We start from the raw sequence: 18763 nt of genomic DNA on the forward strand, positions 1-18763 counted from the left end.
TTTCCGAAATGGGGTCACATGTGGGGTTTTGTTTTTTTTGCGTTTGTCAAAACCGCTGTAACAATCAGCCACCCCTGTGCAAATCACCTCAAATGTACATGGTGCACTCTCCCTTCTGGGCCTTGTTGTGCGCCCCCAGAGCACTTTGCGCCCACATATGGGGTATCTCTGTAGTCGGGAAAAATTGCGTTACAAATTTTGGGGGGCTTTTTTCCCTTTTACCTCTTGTGAAAATGTAAAGTATAGGGCAACATCAGCATGTTAGTGTAAAAAATAAAACATTTTTACACTAACATTCTGGTGTAGACCCCAACATTTCCTTTTCATGAAGGGTTAAAGAAAAAGCCCCCCAAACCTTATAACGTAATTTCTCCCGAGTACGGCGATACCCCATATGTCGCCCTAAACTGTTGCCTTGAAATACGACAGGGCTCCAAAGTGAGAGCGCCGTGCGCATTTGAGGCCTAAATTAGGGATTTGCATAGGGGTGGACATAGGGGTATTCTACGCCAGTGATTCCCAAACAGGGTGCCTCCAGTTGTTGCAAAACTCCCAGCATGCGTGGACAGTCAACGGCTGTCCGGCAATACTGGGAGTTGTTGTTTTTCAACAGCTGGAGGCTCTGCTTTGGAAACAGTGGCGTACCGGACGTTCTTCTTGGGGGAGGGGGGCTGTGTAGGGGTATGTGTATATGTAATGTTTTTAACTTTTTATTTTATTTTGTGGTAGTGTAGTGTAGTGTTTTTAGGGTACAGTCACATGGGCGGGGGATTACAGCGAGTTTCCCGGCGCAAAATTTGCTGCATCTCAAAATGCGAGAAACCCACTGTAAAAGCCTCGCCCATGTGAATGTACCCTGTTGCAAAACCACAACTCCCAGCATGCATGGTCTGTTAGTGCATGCTGGGAGTTATAGTTTTGCAACAGCTGGAGGCACACAGGTTAGGAAACACTGAGTTAGAAACAGACAATGTTTCCCAACCAGTGTGTCTCCAGTTGTTGCAAAACTACAACTCCCAGCATGCCCAGACAGCTGAAGGGCATGCTGGGAGTTGTAGTTCGGCAACATCTGAAGGGCCCGATGTTGCTGAACTAAAACTCCCAGCATGCCTGGACAGTCAGTGCATACTGGGAGTTGTAGTTTTGCAACAGCTGGAAGAGCACAGATTGGAGACCATTATACAATGGTCTCCAAACTGGGGCCCTCCAGATGTTGCAAAACTACAACTCCCAGCATGCCCAGACTGCACTGCACTGCACAACCCGGCGTTTATATATGACATTCTGCGGGAAGGGGTTAAAGGGGTACTCCGGTGAAAACCTTTTTTCTTTTAAATCAACTGGTGCCAGAAAGTTAAACAGATTTGTAAATTACTTCTATTAAAAAAATCTTAATCCTTCCTGTACTTATTAGCTGCTAAATACTACAGAGGAAATTCTTTTCTTTTTGCAATTCTCTCTGATGACATCACGAACACAGTGCTCTTTGCTGACATCATTATAATAAGAACTCTTTATTTATTGTTGTCCTTAGTGGGATTTGAACTTAAGGCCCCAGCACTGCAAGGCAGCAGTGCTAACCACTGAGCCACCATGCTGCCCTTAGCATACATCTGCTATGCATCTGCTATGCACGGTTGCTAAAATGGACAGAGATGTCAGCAGAGAGCGCTGTGCTCGTGATGTCATCAGTGTTCCAAAAAGAAAGGAATTTCCTCTGTTGCATTCAGCAGCTAATAAGTACTGGAAGGATTAAGATTTTTTAATAGAAGTAATTTACAAATATGTTTAACTTTCTGGCAACAGTTGATTTAAAAGAAAAAAGGTTTTCACCGGAGTACCCCATTAAGTAAAAAAAAAAAGATTTTGCTGTTTGATATGCCGTGGATTTGCATGCAAATTAGCCCCATTCAACTGAGCCGTGCTTCATGTGGTTACCCATCATAGTTTCTGCACAGAATCTGCTTCACAAAGTGACATTCTACCTATTAAATCAAATTACGTATCAATATGTTTTATGGAGCTATTTTATGCATTTCTATTGAAACCAATAGAAAAAATGTTGTGCGGGATACGCCATTTCAGTGAAAACTTCATGTAAACATATCATAAAGCAAATAGTAGCAAAGAATGAACTTATATGTGTAGAATATTATAAGAAAGTAAAATGTCAAAGTTTATCAAAAATTACATTCAATATAGATATTATGGCCCTCATTTACTATTGCAAACCCGACATGTTTTGTCGGGTTGTGCGCCAGATTCTGTTGCATTGCTCCAGAAATTCTGTCTGCACCAGATTTTGCGCCAGAATTTACGCCAGAAATGAAAAACCCCGACTAACTCTCCATTTTGCTAAGAAAACCTGAAAAGGGGCGTGGTTCTGTGGAAAGGGGGTGTGGTCTCCTGAAAAGGCCGTGTTCCCGACATTTTCACAAAAAACAACATATTTACTAAGGTTTCCACAGAAAATGTGGTGGATTTGAGCTGAAGAAAACCAGACAGATCAGAGCATGATAAAAAAAAAGGAAAATGTAGGGAAAGTGGAAAATGTAGGGAAACCTTAGTAAATACCCTGGAAAATAAATTGTAGGGAATTAAAACCTACAAAGAAACCTACACAACACTCTTAGTAAATCAGGGCCAATATCTACATGTATAAATAATCCTTATTTTGCTCTTTTTACATGAGAACATTCTTGCATGCATGTACAATTCATTCTTTAAACACATATGTATGTACAGCAGAAAATAAAGAGTCATAGGGGAAGATTTATCAAAACCCGTCCAGAGGAAATATTACTGAGTTGCCCATAGCAACCAATCAGATCACTTCTTTCATTTTTGAAAAGGCCTCTGATAAATGAAAGTAGTGATCTGATTGGTTGCTATGGGCAACTCACCAATTTTTCCTCCTGACGGGTTTTGATAAATCTCCCCCATAGAACTTTTCGTTGTACCAACAATTAATTAATGTTAATAATTGTTTTGTGTTGCTAAAACGCTTACTCTCAGTCTGCTACATCATATAATATAATATTTTGGGGAAGTCACATCACAGCAATACCGGCTCAATACAGTATAGTATGTGTCTTTATTGGAGATTAAAGGGGTAGTCCAGTGGTGAAAAACTTATCCCCTATCCTAAGGATAGGGGATAAGTTTGATATCGCGGGGGGGTCCGACCGCTGGGGCCCCCTGCGATCCCTCTGTACGGGGGCCAGGCTCTCCGGCCAGATAGCAGGTGTCGACCTCCGCACGAAGCGGCGACCGAAACGCCCCCTCAATACATTGCTATGGCAGAGCCGGAGATTGCCGAAGGCAGCGCTTCGGCTCTGCCATAGAGTTGTATTGAGGGGGCGTGTCGGCCGCCGCTTCGTGCGGAGGTCGACACGCCCCCTTCCCGCGGGCTGTCGGGGCTCCGTACAGTAGATCGCAGGGGGCCCCAGCGGTCGGACCCCCCCGATCTCAAACTTATCCCCTATCCTTAGGATAGGGGATAAGTTGTTCACCACTGGGTTCACCACTGGACTACTCCTTTAACAAAGTATATAGGGGAGATTTAGCTGCCCAGTTGCCCATAGCAACCAATAAGATTGCTTCTTTCATTTTTAAAAAGGCCTCTGCAAAATGAAAGAAGCGATCTGATTGGTTGCTATGGAAAACTGCACCACTCTTTCTCTACACTGGTTGTGATAAATCTCCCCCATAGAGTTCCAAATCCCAAGTCTTGTCATACAGTGATAGAACTGAATGATAATATTTAGGCTCTCATCTTCCTTTAGCTTTCGGTTTAGGTATTAGCATGGTATTACAAAGAACTGAAGATAATACAGGCAGAGATGTGGTCCATAAAGTTGATATTTTCCTGAGGTCAGTTTATCAGCCGGTCATATTACTCAGTGTACTGCCTACAGAATTCCGCGGTGTGAACTTAACATTAGTGTGAATGGCTCTCCGCGAGACCCGTTCACACTGCGGAATTTCAGCGGCGGACAATTACGCCGCTGAAACTGTTCCGCGTAAAGAAAGAACATTACATGAAGAATTTAAGCTTGTCAACACATTAGATAGAAGCCAAACGTACCAGGTTTCTGCCAAAACTCGTTGTATGTATTTATGTAATACATTTTATATCTATATACTATCAGATCCTGGCAGTGCCCATCATTCCCATGCTTGTGAGGTGAAGTGGTTGATCTTTTTTTTCTTATTCAAACGTTTTTATTAAATAAACATCAGAAATCGGTACAAAGAGCATTCCAAATGAAGAGAATGGCGAGAACAAAGCGACCAGTCAGGTCTCAATAACCAATACAATGCTCAAACAAATCGCACACCAGTCATCAAATTGGAAAACAAGGGGAAAGAGCCAGGGGAGGCACAAGGAGAAAGCTGAGGGACTGGAGAACTGCCACATAGGGAGGTAGTGGCAGGAGAAGGGGAGGGCCCAGTCGAGCCAGTGGGGAAGCAATACAAAAAGAATAAAATACACGGGCGGAAAAACTATTCACGACGGACAGACACGGGCAGGTAGTAGACAAGACAAACCACAAGGGGAGGGGGGGGGCAGAGGGGGGACACAGAAAGGTGAAGGGTAGAGAAAGAAGGGGGAGGGAATAGGAGACTAGCAAGGAGAACAGACAAGAGAATAAGGTAGAGAAAGACGGAAATACCACAGAGGCCAGCAAGGGAAAGTTATGAGAGTGAGCGGTATGCATCTGAGGAGCAGAAACTAGTCCAGATTAACCAGGTGGAGGTATAACGGGTTAGGTCGGACGGAGTGACTGCTAAGAGTTCTTCCATACGCTGAGTCAAGGCCACCTCAGCGACCCATTCGCCCACAGTGGGGGCGTCCGGGGAACGCCAGTGCCTGGGGATAACTGTCTTGGCCGCTTGGATCAAGTGGCGCACCAGGGAGCGTTTGTACGTAGAAACGGCCATAGGAAGCATGAACAACAACACTGCCCCGGGGTCACGAGGGACAGTAACATTTGTCACCATTCGGATAGTGGAGAGGACAGAAGACCAGATATGGGATAGGGCCGGGCAACTCCACCAGATGTGGGACATCGAGCCCTCGGCGGCTCCACACCTCCAACACGTATCAGGGACCAGCAGGTACCAACGGTGAAGCACCGACGGCACTCGGTACCAACGGGAGAGAATTTTAAAGCTAGTCTCCTGCGCCTTGGTGGCCTTGACTGCCTTATGCGTTAAGCTGAAGCAGCGGGACCAAAGTGGTTGATCTTTAAATAATGTTTATGACTGTCCCCTGATGGTAAATATTGGGGAAAAGATGGACTAGACATGCTAGGTCCCCTTCCACCGCGAAATAAAAATTCATGCTAAACCAAACTAAGCCTGCTTGGTAATGGTGAGGTATGAACAAATAGCTAATTGTCCGACAGCTACATTAAGAATATGACCGACTTCAGCAAAACGTTGTCCTGGGAGATGTTAATGGCTATGAAGGATTGGTAATATATGGGAATATCACAGAATTTCTCGTATAATGATAAATAGTATTACCTATTTCTACTTAGGACATCTCTACACTGCTGTTATGGTCAGTTTAAAGGGTACCTTTCATCAAAAAAAACTTTTGATTTATTATAGATTATTGTATGCAGAATAACTTTACAATTGCATGTTATTAAAAAATATGCTTCTTTCTATTTAATTTTCCACTTTGAAGAATTGACCACTAGGGGTCTCCCTACCAGTCCTGGCAGCAAGCATTTCAGACTCCTGCTGGAGTCCTAAACACTACGAGCTGCCAGTCTGCTTTGTTCACAAAGGAGAACACTCAGAGCTGCCAGCCTGCTTTGTTCACAGCCTGTTTGGCTGTGAACAAAGCAGGCTGGCAGCTCTGAGTGTTTAGGACTCCAGCATGAGTCAGAAATGCTTGCTGACAGGACTGATCGGTAAAAATACAATAGAAAGAAGCATATTTTTCATTAACATGCTATTGGAAAGTTATTCAACATTCATTAATTTACAATATATCAAAAGTTTATTTGATGAGAGGTACCCTTTAATGTAGTTTCCACTGGTTGGTACTGTTGGCATGGTCAAGGGTGTACATAAAGATAAGAGGATCCCAGAGCAAATATAATAATGGGGTTTACTTTTTGATGCATAACATAAACGCTTGGGACCAGAGGTCTTGTTGTTTACCCCCAATTTTCTTTTTATGATTTTTGAGTAAAAGTGTACCTGTTCGCATGTCCTAGAGGCATATCAAAGGTTTTGATCGGTCAGGATGCTCAGATCCCCATCGATCACTAGAATGGACATGGAAAGAAGCACGCACTGACCGAGACAATCCCATAGACCAACAATGTAAATTTGTCTGGTTAGCACACTCTTCTACCGGCTTATTCCAGCAATCAATCAGGGTCTGAACACTCAGACCCAGACCGTTCAAAGCTTTTACCGTGTGCCCATTTAATTCCCCACATCCTTGCATGCTATAATTGTAGGAACTGTGGAGAGAGCATGCACAGGTTCTCACCACCCACCATTATAAGGGATGCAGTCAACCCGACTTTCTAGGGGTCTAACAGCACCAGCAGCTACATGGGTTATCTCTATGGAATGTATAATATTGACACTGTGGATGCTTCTTTTATGGCTTATCATAGGTGTAACAACTTTAATTACTATAGTCTGTAGTAGTCCATTTAGGATCTTTTTTTACACCATTCTGAGGCAATATTGGACATAAAAAAAAAGAAAGGAAGAAAGACTTAGGTGCTGAAACTGCTCCTGAGATGAGTGGGAAGCCTTGATTTACCTTTTCTGGACAGTGTGGACCCTCTGAAAAGGGAAGACATGCTATCAGATTACAAGTACACAGCCCAGGCTCTCCTCCTCTGCACATAGCAGTAGCTAACGCAAATGATTTAATAGATCTCGAAATGGCCCTCGACACAAAAGAGGTTTCCCAGCCCTGCTCTAGGATATGCCATCAGATTATGATTGTTATTGGTCCAACCTTTAGGACCCCCACCGATCATGAGAATGGTCCATCTCTTTGGAAGCCTATACCCCTCTGCATTATCTTCAGGTCTACCGTCATTAATACAATTCTATTTATATACCCTCTGTATTATGTTATACTTTTTTTTTCAGCATTTTTAATATATGAGTCTGACATCACATCCTTTCTGGTGTTGAGACTCCAGGAGTGTGATTCACGTCCTGTGCTGCCAGTCAGCGAGGACTGCAGCCCCGTCATGGTCTCTCACACTATGTTCACCATCTCCTCCCTTACGATTCTTCTCTGCCTCTTCTTATGTAAGTTATAATTATCAAATAATAATCATAATTAAATGCAATTTATTTCTTATCACAAGTGTTCGTGTTCCCTAGTTATTTTGTAGTAATTTATAATTGGTTTTTGTTCCGTTCTGTTTTTATTTTTGGAATTTTTTTAATTGTATTTTCATTTTTTAAATCTTTTTTTACATTGTGAAATTTTTTTAATTACTTTCATTTTCTCTAATTTTTTTTTATTTTGTTGTCATTATTATTGCTACTATCATTATTACATACTTCAAAAAATCATCAATTGTTGTGGATATCAAAAAATATATATATTTTTATCTTATATATTTTTTTATATTTATATATATTTTTACCAAAAAATATATTATATAGTTATAGACACAACCCAAAAACGCCACTGTGTACAGCTACCCTTCAACTATCTATTATAGAGGTATAATTCAACGGGAACTTTATTTTTATTTTTAAGGCAGCATTGGGAATGATGTATTTTATATGAATATTTAGCAATTATTTTTATTTTTTATTATTTACATAAATTATTATTGCTATTACTGCAGGAAAGAACATTTTTAAAAGTGGCTCATCTTTTCAATCTATCGTTTAATAATTTTATTTCTTATTTACTCGATGGATCCACAAAACCGTGAAGATGATGATTATGAATATTTTTTCTATATTTGATATTAGTCAATATAACTATTTGATATATCTTTGTGATCTTTATCACATCTTATCTTAATGGTGGAGCAGTGAAAAAACTAACAAACCTTAGGGAGACAGTCAGAAAACCTTGAAACATTTGACTGCTTACTGATCCTATTGGGTTTATAGACATATGTTTCAGGGTTCAACATGATAAAAAATTATACCTTTTTTAAGTTTTTCTTTGTTTTTTAAATTAGTTTTTCAATTATGTATCATATAAAAGTTTCATCATGAGAAATATACAACTGTGTGGTTCCAAAAGAGAGCATTACATGAAGAATTTAAGCTTGTCATACACATTAGATAGTAGCCAAACGTACCATGTTTCTGCCAAAACTCGTTGTACGTATTTATTTAATACATTTTATATCTATATACTATCGGATCCTGGCAGTGCCCATCATTCCCATGCTTGTGAGGTGAAGTGGTTGATCTTTAAATAATGTTTATGACTGTCCCCTGATGGTAAATATTGGGGGAAAAGATGGACTAGACATGTTAGGTCCCCTTCCACCGTGAAAAAGAAATTCATGCTAAACCAAACTAAGCCTGCTTGGTAATGGTGGGGTATGAACAAATAGCTAATTGTCCGACAGCTATATGAAGAATATGACCGACTTCAGCAAAACGTTGTCTTGGGAGATGTTAATGGCTATGAAGGATTGGTAATATATGGGTATATCACTGAATTTCTCATATAATGATAAATAGTATTACCTATTTCTACTTAGGATATCTCTAAACTGCTGTTATGGTCAGTTTAATGTACTTTCCACTGGTTGGTACTGTTGGCATAGTCAAGGGTGTACATAAAGATAAGAGGTTCCCAGAGCAAATATAATAATGGGGTTCAGTTTTTGATGCATAACATAAACCCTTGGGACCAGAGGTCTTGGTGTTTGTTTGCCCCCAATTTTCTTTCTATGATTTTTGAGTAAAAGTGTACCTGTCACTTTAAAAAAAACTTTTCGCATGTCCTAGAGGCATATCAAAGGTTTTGATCGGTCAGGGTGCTCAGATCCCCATCGATCACTAGAATGGGTATGGAGAGTATCGCGCACTGACCGAGACAATCCCATAGACCAACAATGTAAATTTGTCTGGTTAGCACACTCTTCTACTTGCCCATTCTAGCAATCGATCAAGGTCTGAACACTCAGACCCAGACCGTTCAAAGCTTTTAACGTGCGCCCATTTAATACCCCACATCCTTGTATGTTATAATTGTAGGAACTGTGGAGAGAGCATGCACAGGTTCTCACCACCCACCATTATAAGGGATGCAGTCAACCCGACTTTCTAGGGGTCTAACAGCACCAGCAGCTACATGGGTTATCTCTATGGAATGTATAATATTGACACTGTGGATGCTTCTTTTATGCTTATTATAGGTGTAACAACTTTAAGTACTATAGTCTGTAGTAGTCCATTTGGGATCTTTTTTTACACCATTCTGAGGCAATATTGGACATAAAAAAAAAAAAAAAGGAAGAAAGAAATCCTCTCAATAATAATGAAGTTTTTGAGTTTTGTGTTTTTATGTGCATCAAATTATAAGATATTTAGATATAGGCTTTCCCCCAATGGAAATTCCCTCCCACGGTTTAAAAATACACCCCACTATTGACTACAATTTAATAGATAAAATACTGAAAAATGTTTTGGTCACTGACAAATCTTCGATCATATTCTTTAGTTAGGTCATGGGGGAAAAAATAACAGTATGCAAAGTTTGTTTTAATGCACTGTGAGGTGAAGTTCGTATGTTTCTTTATTTTGTTCTCGAATTGCTTCCAGGAAACCCAAAGTTTGTTCTCTTCTCTGTGAAACGTTTTCTGGCAATTTTTTTTTTCCATTGAGATTATGCAACTCTGGTATTTGGAAGCATTTTTCCCAGGTACATAAGGAATAAAGAATTATTCAATATAATGTCAAAAAAGGTATCCAAATACCCGAGATGCATGATCTCAATCAAAAAAATAAAACTACAGTAAATTGTACGCAATGAATGGTTGTACGCTAAACATTTTGAACAAGAACACAGTGGTTAGATTTGTTTTTGTTTTTTAATGTTTTGAAAAAAATCTAATTTAAAAACATTTTTAAAAAATCTGGTCATTCTGATGAAATAATATAGCACAAGAAAAACATGTGTCAGTGTTGACCTAAAAGCCATTTTACAAGGGCCAACAGGGACACGATGACGAGAGCTGCAACCCCTTTTTAAAGAAGAGTTGGTGGGTCTGACTTCTCTTTTGTATGGTGATCTGCTAATATTACAGGAAAAATTCACATCTGGCCATACATTTTAAGTGGTTGTCATGTTATGCTACATTATGTATGCCATGGTCAGGTCTGCAAGAGTAGGCGCTGCTATTAATGTCCCATATACTTTAGTGAAAAGTCATCTGACCCCACTAATTTTGGTGGGACTGGCTGACTCTCTTATGAATCAGACATGCGGAAAGAGAATGGTCAGACATGTTGGATTTCAACTGCCCTACCCTTCTGTTTTCTGGAAGTTAGGCCATCACAAGAGCTGTCTGGTAGCAGCATGCTTTCCCTACCCCCATCTACCATACATGAACATTTGGCTGAACGAATTGAAGGTATTGAAGGTGTACAGGCACCTTTCCATCCATCTAGGCACATAAGAAGAGGTTTCCTCCTCTATGTCATACATATGTCTAAACAGGGCATAAAGACAAGGGTTATCCATCTCTAGTCTTCTGTGGGAAAAATACAGCTTCAAAATAGGAAATTCACTGGTCGAAAAATTTGCAAAATGCACAAGGTTTACCGCTTCTCTGTGAATGGTACAGTAATACTAATTTTACTGATCTCCACAATAGTAATGATGCCAAATATATGTTTGGTCTCCTACCCCTGACATACTGGCTTGAAGACCAACGCTTAGTGATTGTGTCTCTTTACATTCTGGCACCCATAACTATATGCGGTCAACATACTGTAGCTGTATGAGCCCTTGTTTTTTTGCAAGACAATTGTACAAAGCTGACCATTTTTTCATATACAGGGAAGATCACCTCTGTGAAAACCACTCCATATCCAGACCTCGTTTTCTGTGACTTTGCATATTGGGGCTGTCTTTGAGAAGACTATTCCCATAAAATAAAGGTTTTCACTGTAATTTTGGGTGGTCATTTCAAAGAGGTTTCAACGAAGTAGTAGGAGGAAAAATAGTTAATGCCCTGATTCCTGGTGTCCCTGTCAAACAAACAAGATGAAAAGACAGCTATGTCTTTGTTTTTTGTTGACCGGTTATTAAAACGTATTATCTATCCAAAGTAAAAGGGATAAATGTCTGATCAGTGGTCTCGGGAGTGACAGCCTGCTTAGTGACTGGGAGTGACTGATTGTCACTCCTGAGATCAGTTTGTCTTGGAAGATGGCGGGCAGCTGCTTTGAGGTAAAAGAAGGGCACAGTTCTGAAGATCGCAGGGGGTCCCAGCAGTTGGACACCCAGTGATCAGACACTTATCCCCTATCCTATGGATAGGGGATACATTCTAAAACCCTCTTTAATTGTATTACTATCTGCACTGTTTATATCACTATGGTGTTCTGTTTAGGACCTTTGGTCTCTTCTGCATGTTATGACTTTTTTGTTTGTTCTTATGTTTTTTATGTTTATTTTGTGCCTACCCTGTCCACTCTAGGCCTTCATTTTTGGCCATAATGTTCACAATAAAGGCCTTTGAGCCAAGTCACTCTACTGGAGCCTTTTTTTTATCTGTTGTATTGATAACCAAAATTGTTGTGTTATAACATGATATTTTACTTCATTTCCAATACTTTAATAAAAAAAATTTTAATAGGTCTTTATCTGAGTTATTTTGTGTTCTCTCTTTGGCATTTATATGTGAATCTCTTTAGAATATGGCATCATGTGCTGCTTTTAGAGACTGTCCTGCTGCTTTAAATTGTCACGCACCTTCAATATAAGGGACATATAGATAAAACAGTTCCGGCAGAAATCATCCTGGGGTGGCTGAACCTTATTGTTAATATAACTTTATTCACACCACGTTTTAGGCATATGGCAGCCCTATACGGCAAGAGAATTGAAAAAACGGCTGCTGCCGTACCCTTGCCGGACCAGTGCCATACCCTTTTCATTTTAATGAGCCGGATGAAGTCAGCTAGTGACTCCAGTTGGCTCATTTTTTGACCGACCGAACCAGTTTTTGTTGCGGGACTAAAAACCATGGTCTGCTGCAGTTTCAATCTGGCAACAAAAACTGATACTGTTCAAAAATAAGCCAACTAGAGTAACTAGCTGACTCCGTTCTGCTCATTAAAATGAATGGGGTACAACACAGGTCTGGCAGGGACCCCATTCATTTTAAAGTAGTGCGATGATCTGAAACATTCAAGGTCAACAAAGAGAAGAAATTGGGAAGAGGGTAAAAACTTTTTCACAATATTCTATATTGGTCTATTAGCGTACGGTCTATGTAGTACAGAGACAATTGTTAAGACAGCACTGTGGTCCTTCAATTCGCTGCCATGGAGACCCCCATTCTACCTTAGGTGCCCCATTCATGCGTGCCATTAGAGGAAGCTATAGACATTGCTGTGGTTTGGCTACTGGCTGCCGCTCATACCAAGCATACTCTTCATGTGTCTTGCCAATAATAATAACCAAAAAAAAAAACAATAACCTACAGATAATAATAATAAATAGATTTTGCGTGCTTCATTGCGCTATGATTCTTTATGTTTTTTTTTTTTTTTGTTTTTTTTTCATGTGTTTTTTTAGGTACTCATCAGCTGAGGATAACCAGCAATCCTCTGCAAAGAGGCAGCTCAAGGTCTGTCAAGATAGAATGTCTACTCGATACCGGAGAATCCAAAGATTATGGGGTCTTCTGGTTCCGTCACAAGAAAGGGGCCACATCTCCAGAATCTATTGTACATCTCAGCTCCACAGGGAGAGAAACATACAGAGATTCCAACCAAGATTTCAAAGCAGAGATATCAGGATTTCACTTTACTCTGACGACAAACAAATTCGGTGAGAAGGACCAAGGAACTTACTACTGTATGATCAATAAAAATTCAGTGCTTTATATCAGCCCAGGTCTTCAGCTCATCTACCCTGAAGGTAAAGTTATATGACTTTTATAAGAGTAATGACCCTTCGCTCAGTTCATAGATTTGTCTTGTCTGCCGGTATCACATACATAGTTATCACTAATGAATACATTAAAAAAGATTAGTTAAGATAAGATAGGTTAAGGCGTTAGTGTTAATAGATATGGTCGGGTCATTAGATATGGCCGGTCTGAGGAGCCCGTCACCTGCAACCTGACAGATTGACCGACGAGCCAGAAGTGAAGCACACTGCCACGCACTTCTCCCCGCTATATCTTATGATCACAGGGGGTCTCCGCACCAGGACCCCAACCAATCAAAACTTTTGACATGTCGGCATGACATGTCAAATGTTTTTAGAAATGACACTTTGAATGTTTTTGTTCCTTATTAATGTAACATTATCTTTTTGTAGACTGACAATTATTTAATTAATGTATTAAATATTATTAATATAATAATAATATATTTTTATTATTATTGTTGTTGTTGTTTTTTTTGTCTTATAATTATTATTATTATTATTATTAAATGTATTAAACATTTTTTATGAATATATTTTTGCTTTTTTTCCAAAATATTTTTAGGTTTTATTTGCATTCATTTTTTATATTTACAGCATATAGTGTCTTTTTATTTTATTTTCAAAAATATTATTGCGAATTTATGCCTACATACTTTTTAATTATTTTTTTAAAGTGACATCACCCAAACCAAAATTAACAAAACCGCCTCCTGCTAGAACGACAGATGCAGGAGATCCTTGTAATTGTCCCCCAGGTATGTGCTGCAAGGTTCTCTTGGTTTTTTTATATAACTGGTATGGGCATAGCTGGGGGTTGGAGGGGGAGGTCTTGTTCCCTATGTGCCCTGGGTGATGTGCACATGGGAGAGGTTTGGGAAAAAAAAGCCACTTTACCTTGGTTAGGGTATTAAGAAATTGAGCAGCAAATTGAAGACTTTCGTCTTCGAATAGTATAGTCTTGGACCTGATCAAATATTTGTTCCATTAGAGATTGCTATATTATGCATATTTAAAATGAATTATACTTGTATACAGTATGCATTGCTCTATATACTTTGCATAACCCATAGCAATCCTTTAGTATACAGTCGTTTTTCTATATTTTGTAAGTTGTTTATACTTTGCCTCTTTTGTGATATATTTGTGTCAGGCCGAAGTAATTTTAGTTATAGTTTGTTTTATCCTGTGTTATATACTTTAAAACGAGTGGAAAAAATGATGAGATATTCTGAGAAGCAAGGGTGGGTGTGTTGAGGTTGTGGGACGCAGTGACCTGTCCACTTACATAACAAGAGAAATGTCATAAAGTAACTCAATCAGGTCACAGAAATGATGACAGCTACAGGATATAAGTGCGTTGATCTTGTGACCTGTCCATGTTAGTTATCGTTCATGTCTGTTCAGCCCTCTCATTATGATCTCCTTCGGCCTAGTACACACACAAGGTAAACTAGTGACAAAACTGATCCCTTCGTTTACTATGAGAATAGTTCTCAAGATAATTTGACATCTGTATATTATTCTCTGAGCTCAAGTGTCAAGGAGGCATTGTAGAACTGCATCATGCAAGCATCCTCCCTCCCCCATCCCTCCCTGCCCTGCATGATTGATACAGACCTTAGCTTTTAGCACTGAGCCCTGTATGTCAATCATTCAAGGCTAAGAGGGGTGGAGGAGGGAGAAGGCATGCATGCTGTGGCTAATTGGCACTTGAAATGCAAGCATGATACAAAATAGAGCTAAATAATTCCCTTTAAGTATGGTTGCATCAGCTGTGGGGCTGGATGTCTCCCTGCACCTGACTACAGAACACTGCAAGCACCATGTTTATTCATATATAACTTCATGCCTATGTTAAACTTATTGAATATAAGGTGACAGCTTCAAATATACATTAACCACAATGTACAGTCAAAGACCAGATGCTACATATGTTATAAATGGCATGCAGCTCGCCTCAATAAGTGTATGTTGAGTCACTAAAATTGTCCTATTCTTTACACTGATTTAGCCTTTTAAGTAAATTGTAAATCAGACCTGACCTTCTGGATTCTGTGGAAATATTTCTAGATACTACTGTAATTCAATTAGTATATGAATGGAGTTTTTAATTATATATATTTTTTTCTTTTATTTAGCAAATAAAGACCCTGAACCACTGGGTTTATCATGCGACCAGTATGTATGGGCTCCTCTGGCAGGACTATGTGGGGTTTTTCTGATCTGTCTTCTGATAACTTCCATAATGCTCTGCTGCCGTAAGATATTTTACATATCTATCTATCTATCTATCTATCTATCTATCTATATATATATATATATATATATATCTCATATTTATTTATCCTATATCTATCTATTTAGTATTTATCTATGTATCCTCTATCTATCTATCCAACTATCTATCATCTCCTATCCATCTTATAGATATATATTTATTTCTTAAGTATTTATTTATTTATTCATGTGTCTATCTTCTTTACATCTATCATCTCATATTTCCTATTTATCCATCTCATATCTATCTATTTATCTATCTATCTATCTCATATCTATCTCATATCTATCTATCTCCTGTCCTGAATTTCATCAAAATTGTTGCTCATGAATATTTTTATGGTTTCCGTTCCTGCTTAGCACTATTAGAATAGATAATTTTGTAGCTTCCTATATGCTAACAGTTCATTGGCCAGTCATTTCACCTCCGATTCTCTGCTAAACAATAATAAATGTGGAACTTTTTTGCAGTCAGGGAATTTGCCTTACACTGAAAACACCTCAATGAAACATGAACATAAGAGGCCATTTAACTGGGCTGTCTCACGAGAGCATAGTGTAATATAATACTGTAATTTCAAAAGATTTTTTAAAACCTACCTGGTATTGTTAGATTAACCCTTCAGAGTAGTGACAAGATGATTTTAATGCTCTCAGTACTGTTACTGAGCACCTGACAGTCCCTTCCGTGGTTCACAGCTCTTTCTCATTCTCTACATTTCAGGAGAAAGGTTACTGACTTATTGGGTTTGCAAGGTGCTGAGCACAAACAAAAGAAACAGTAATAGCAATGAAAGGGTTACACAAGCTACAGCTGCTGAGATGCGAAATAAAGGGGGGTATTACAGGGACAGGTGACCTGTCATTTACACAAGGGAAAGCTGCCCTGATCTTTATATGGGTGGTCAAAGATTAGAGGAAAGTCTTTATTTACCTTTGTGGGTCATCTTCAGCAGACAGACTGGTTCAGACAGTCCACCTTCTCTCAGACTCTCTCTATTTCCTACACAGAGAACATGCTAATTTCCATACCTTCTTCCTGTGTTCTCTCTGATAATAGAGACAGAAATCTCCTGACAATAGACAGTGAACAGCAGATTGCAGAGAAGTGAGACACCTAGTGGACAAGACTGTAGGGCTTTTTTTTTTCTAGGGTAAATAGTATTTTTTCAGGAAAATGAAATGATTTACAAATATGTTAGGAATCACATTGGCTGTGACATGGAGGGAAGTTGTTTGATATGACAGTGACCATGTAAGCGTTTATATATGTAAAGCACAATATTTGAGAAATAGTATAATAAAGATATACACTAAAGATAAAGATATTACAAGGACACAGCGTACTTCTCAAATATATAATCAGGTCAAAAGCATAGGTCTAGATTTCCGGGATGGGGTGTAAGAAAACGTGTGATAATTCTATAGACTTAAAATCTTGCATCTAGCATGCAGTGGGTAACTTTAACTAGTGACTTCTATGACATTTGTGACCATCTATAAGCCCGTGGGTGAGAAATTCGGAAAGTTTTATCTAGTGCCATCAAAGAGAAATTATGTGAATCAGATTGTGTAATATAGTCATATATTTATTTTTTTCATTAATATTATTATTTTTTTTTTTAGCTAAGGGTTCCCAGACTTTACTTATAGAACACATAGGAATTCTCAGTCAAAAGTCTTGAATAAAAGTATAGACTTCATATATAGACTTCATGAATAATCCAGTATTACGTATGTAGACTGCACACATAAAAGTGTCTAAAACACATAATACATGATAAAACTATTACAGCAAACTTCATCCCAAGCCCTATAACTCAGTTTCTATCATGCCACTTGCGGATACTAGGGAACCTACAAACCATGTAACTTCCGGATCGTTCATTTTCCGCATGGATTCAAATAGTAGATGCCCATGTATTTATATTCTGTTTTTCCTTTGTTATAGGAACAAGAAGACGGCGATGTCGGTGTAAACCTAGGTAAGATCATCTCATAAACAGGTCAATGTTCAGCTTCAAGATGGCACTGCTCCTCAGACCACCATAGCAACAGCAGAATTATTCATTCTAAATATAAATCGGTATAAAATAAACATAACAAACTTGAAAGACTAGGGTTTTGGTTCTTCCTGTTAGCTCTTTCTTGTTAGCAATTTTTTCATTTTATAAAACATTCTACAGTCATAGAAGAACCACATCTCCCAACATGACCTGACCTCTAAACATAACGAGGATACAATCTATTATGTAGTTTACATAGAGCACTACAACCCCAACGCCACCTGACTTGTAAACATGATTATGATACACTAGTTTATGAACACTACATAGAACACTACTCCACCCAACATGACTGGACCACTGGACATGACCATAATATAATTCTATACTACTCTATAAATAGAACACTACTATACCCAACATGACTGGACCACTGGACATTACCATAATATAATTCTACACTACTCTATAAATAGAACACTACTGCCCCCGACATGACTGGACCACTGGACATGACCATAATATAATTCTATACTGCTTTATACATAGAACACTACTGCACCCAACATGACTGGACCACTGGACATGACCATAATATAATTCTATACTACTCTATAAATAGAACACTACTGCCCCCGACATGACTGGACCACTGGACATGGCCATAATATAATTCTATACTACTCTATAAATAGAACACTACTGCCCCCGACATGACTGGACCACTGGAAATTACCATAATATAATTCTATACTACTCTATAAATAGAACACTACTGCCCCCGACATGACTGGACCACTGGAAATTACCATAATATAATTCTATACTACTCTATAAATAGAACACTACTGCCCCCGACATGACTGGACCACTGGACATGACCATAATATAATTCTATACTACTCTATAAATAGAACACTACTGCCCCCGACATGACTGGACCACTGGACATGGCCATAATATAATTCTATACTACTCTATAAATAGAACACTACTGCCCCCGACATGACTGGACCACTGGAAATTACCATAATATAATTCTATACTACTCTATAAATAGAACACTACTGCCCCCGACATGACTGGACCACTGGACATGACCATAATATAATTCTATACTACTCTATAAATAGAACACTACTGCCCCCGACATGACTGGACCACTGGACATGGCCATAATATAATTCTATACTACTCTATAAATAGAACACTACTGCCCCCGACATGACTGGACCACTGGAAATTACCATAATATAATTCTATACTGCTTTATACATAGAACACTACTGCCCCCGACATGACTGGACCACTGGACATGACCATAATATAATTCTAT

At 38.9% G+C, this 18763-nt stretch overlaps 1 protein-coding gene across 2 annotated transcripts in view; it reads left to right on the forward strand.

The window, feature by feature from the left end:
- Nucleotides 1-18763, forward strand: part of CD8A (CD8 subunit alpha) — a 72776-nt gene that overhangs the window by 43281 nt on the left and 10732 nt on the right. Inside the window, exons 1-5 of one of the 2 annotated variants that reach the window (XM_056554229.1) lie at nucleotides 7209-7302; nucleotides 12785-13129; nucleotides 13819-13899; nucleotides 15283-15402; nucleotides 17373-17406. In XM_056554229.1, coding sequence (XP_056410204.1) covers nucleotides 7242-7302; nucleotides 12785-13129; nucleotides 13819-13899; nucleotides 15283-15402; nucleotides 17373-17406 — 641 coding nt within the window. In that variant the 5' untranslated portion in view covers nucleotides 7209-7241. Of the gene's footprint in view, nucleotides 1-7208; nucleotides 7303-12784; nucleotides 13130-13818; nucleotides 13900-15282; nucleotides 15403-17372; nucleotides 17407-18763 lie in introns of those variants that run through there. The other variant, XM_056554228.1, reaches the window with a different exon arrangement.

This window comes from Hyla sarda, chromosome 1 (assembly GCF_029499605.1).
Source record: "Hyla sarda isolate aHylSar1 chromosome 1, aHylSar1.hap1, whole genome shotgun sequence".
NCBI lineage: Eukaryota > Metazoa > Chordata > Amphibia > Anura > Hylidae > Hyla > Hyla sarda.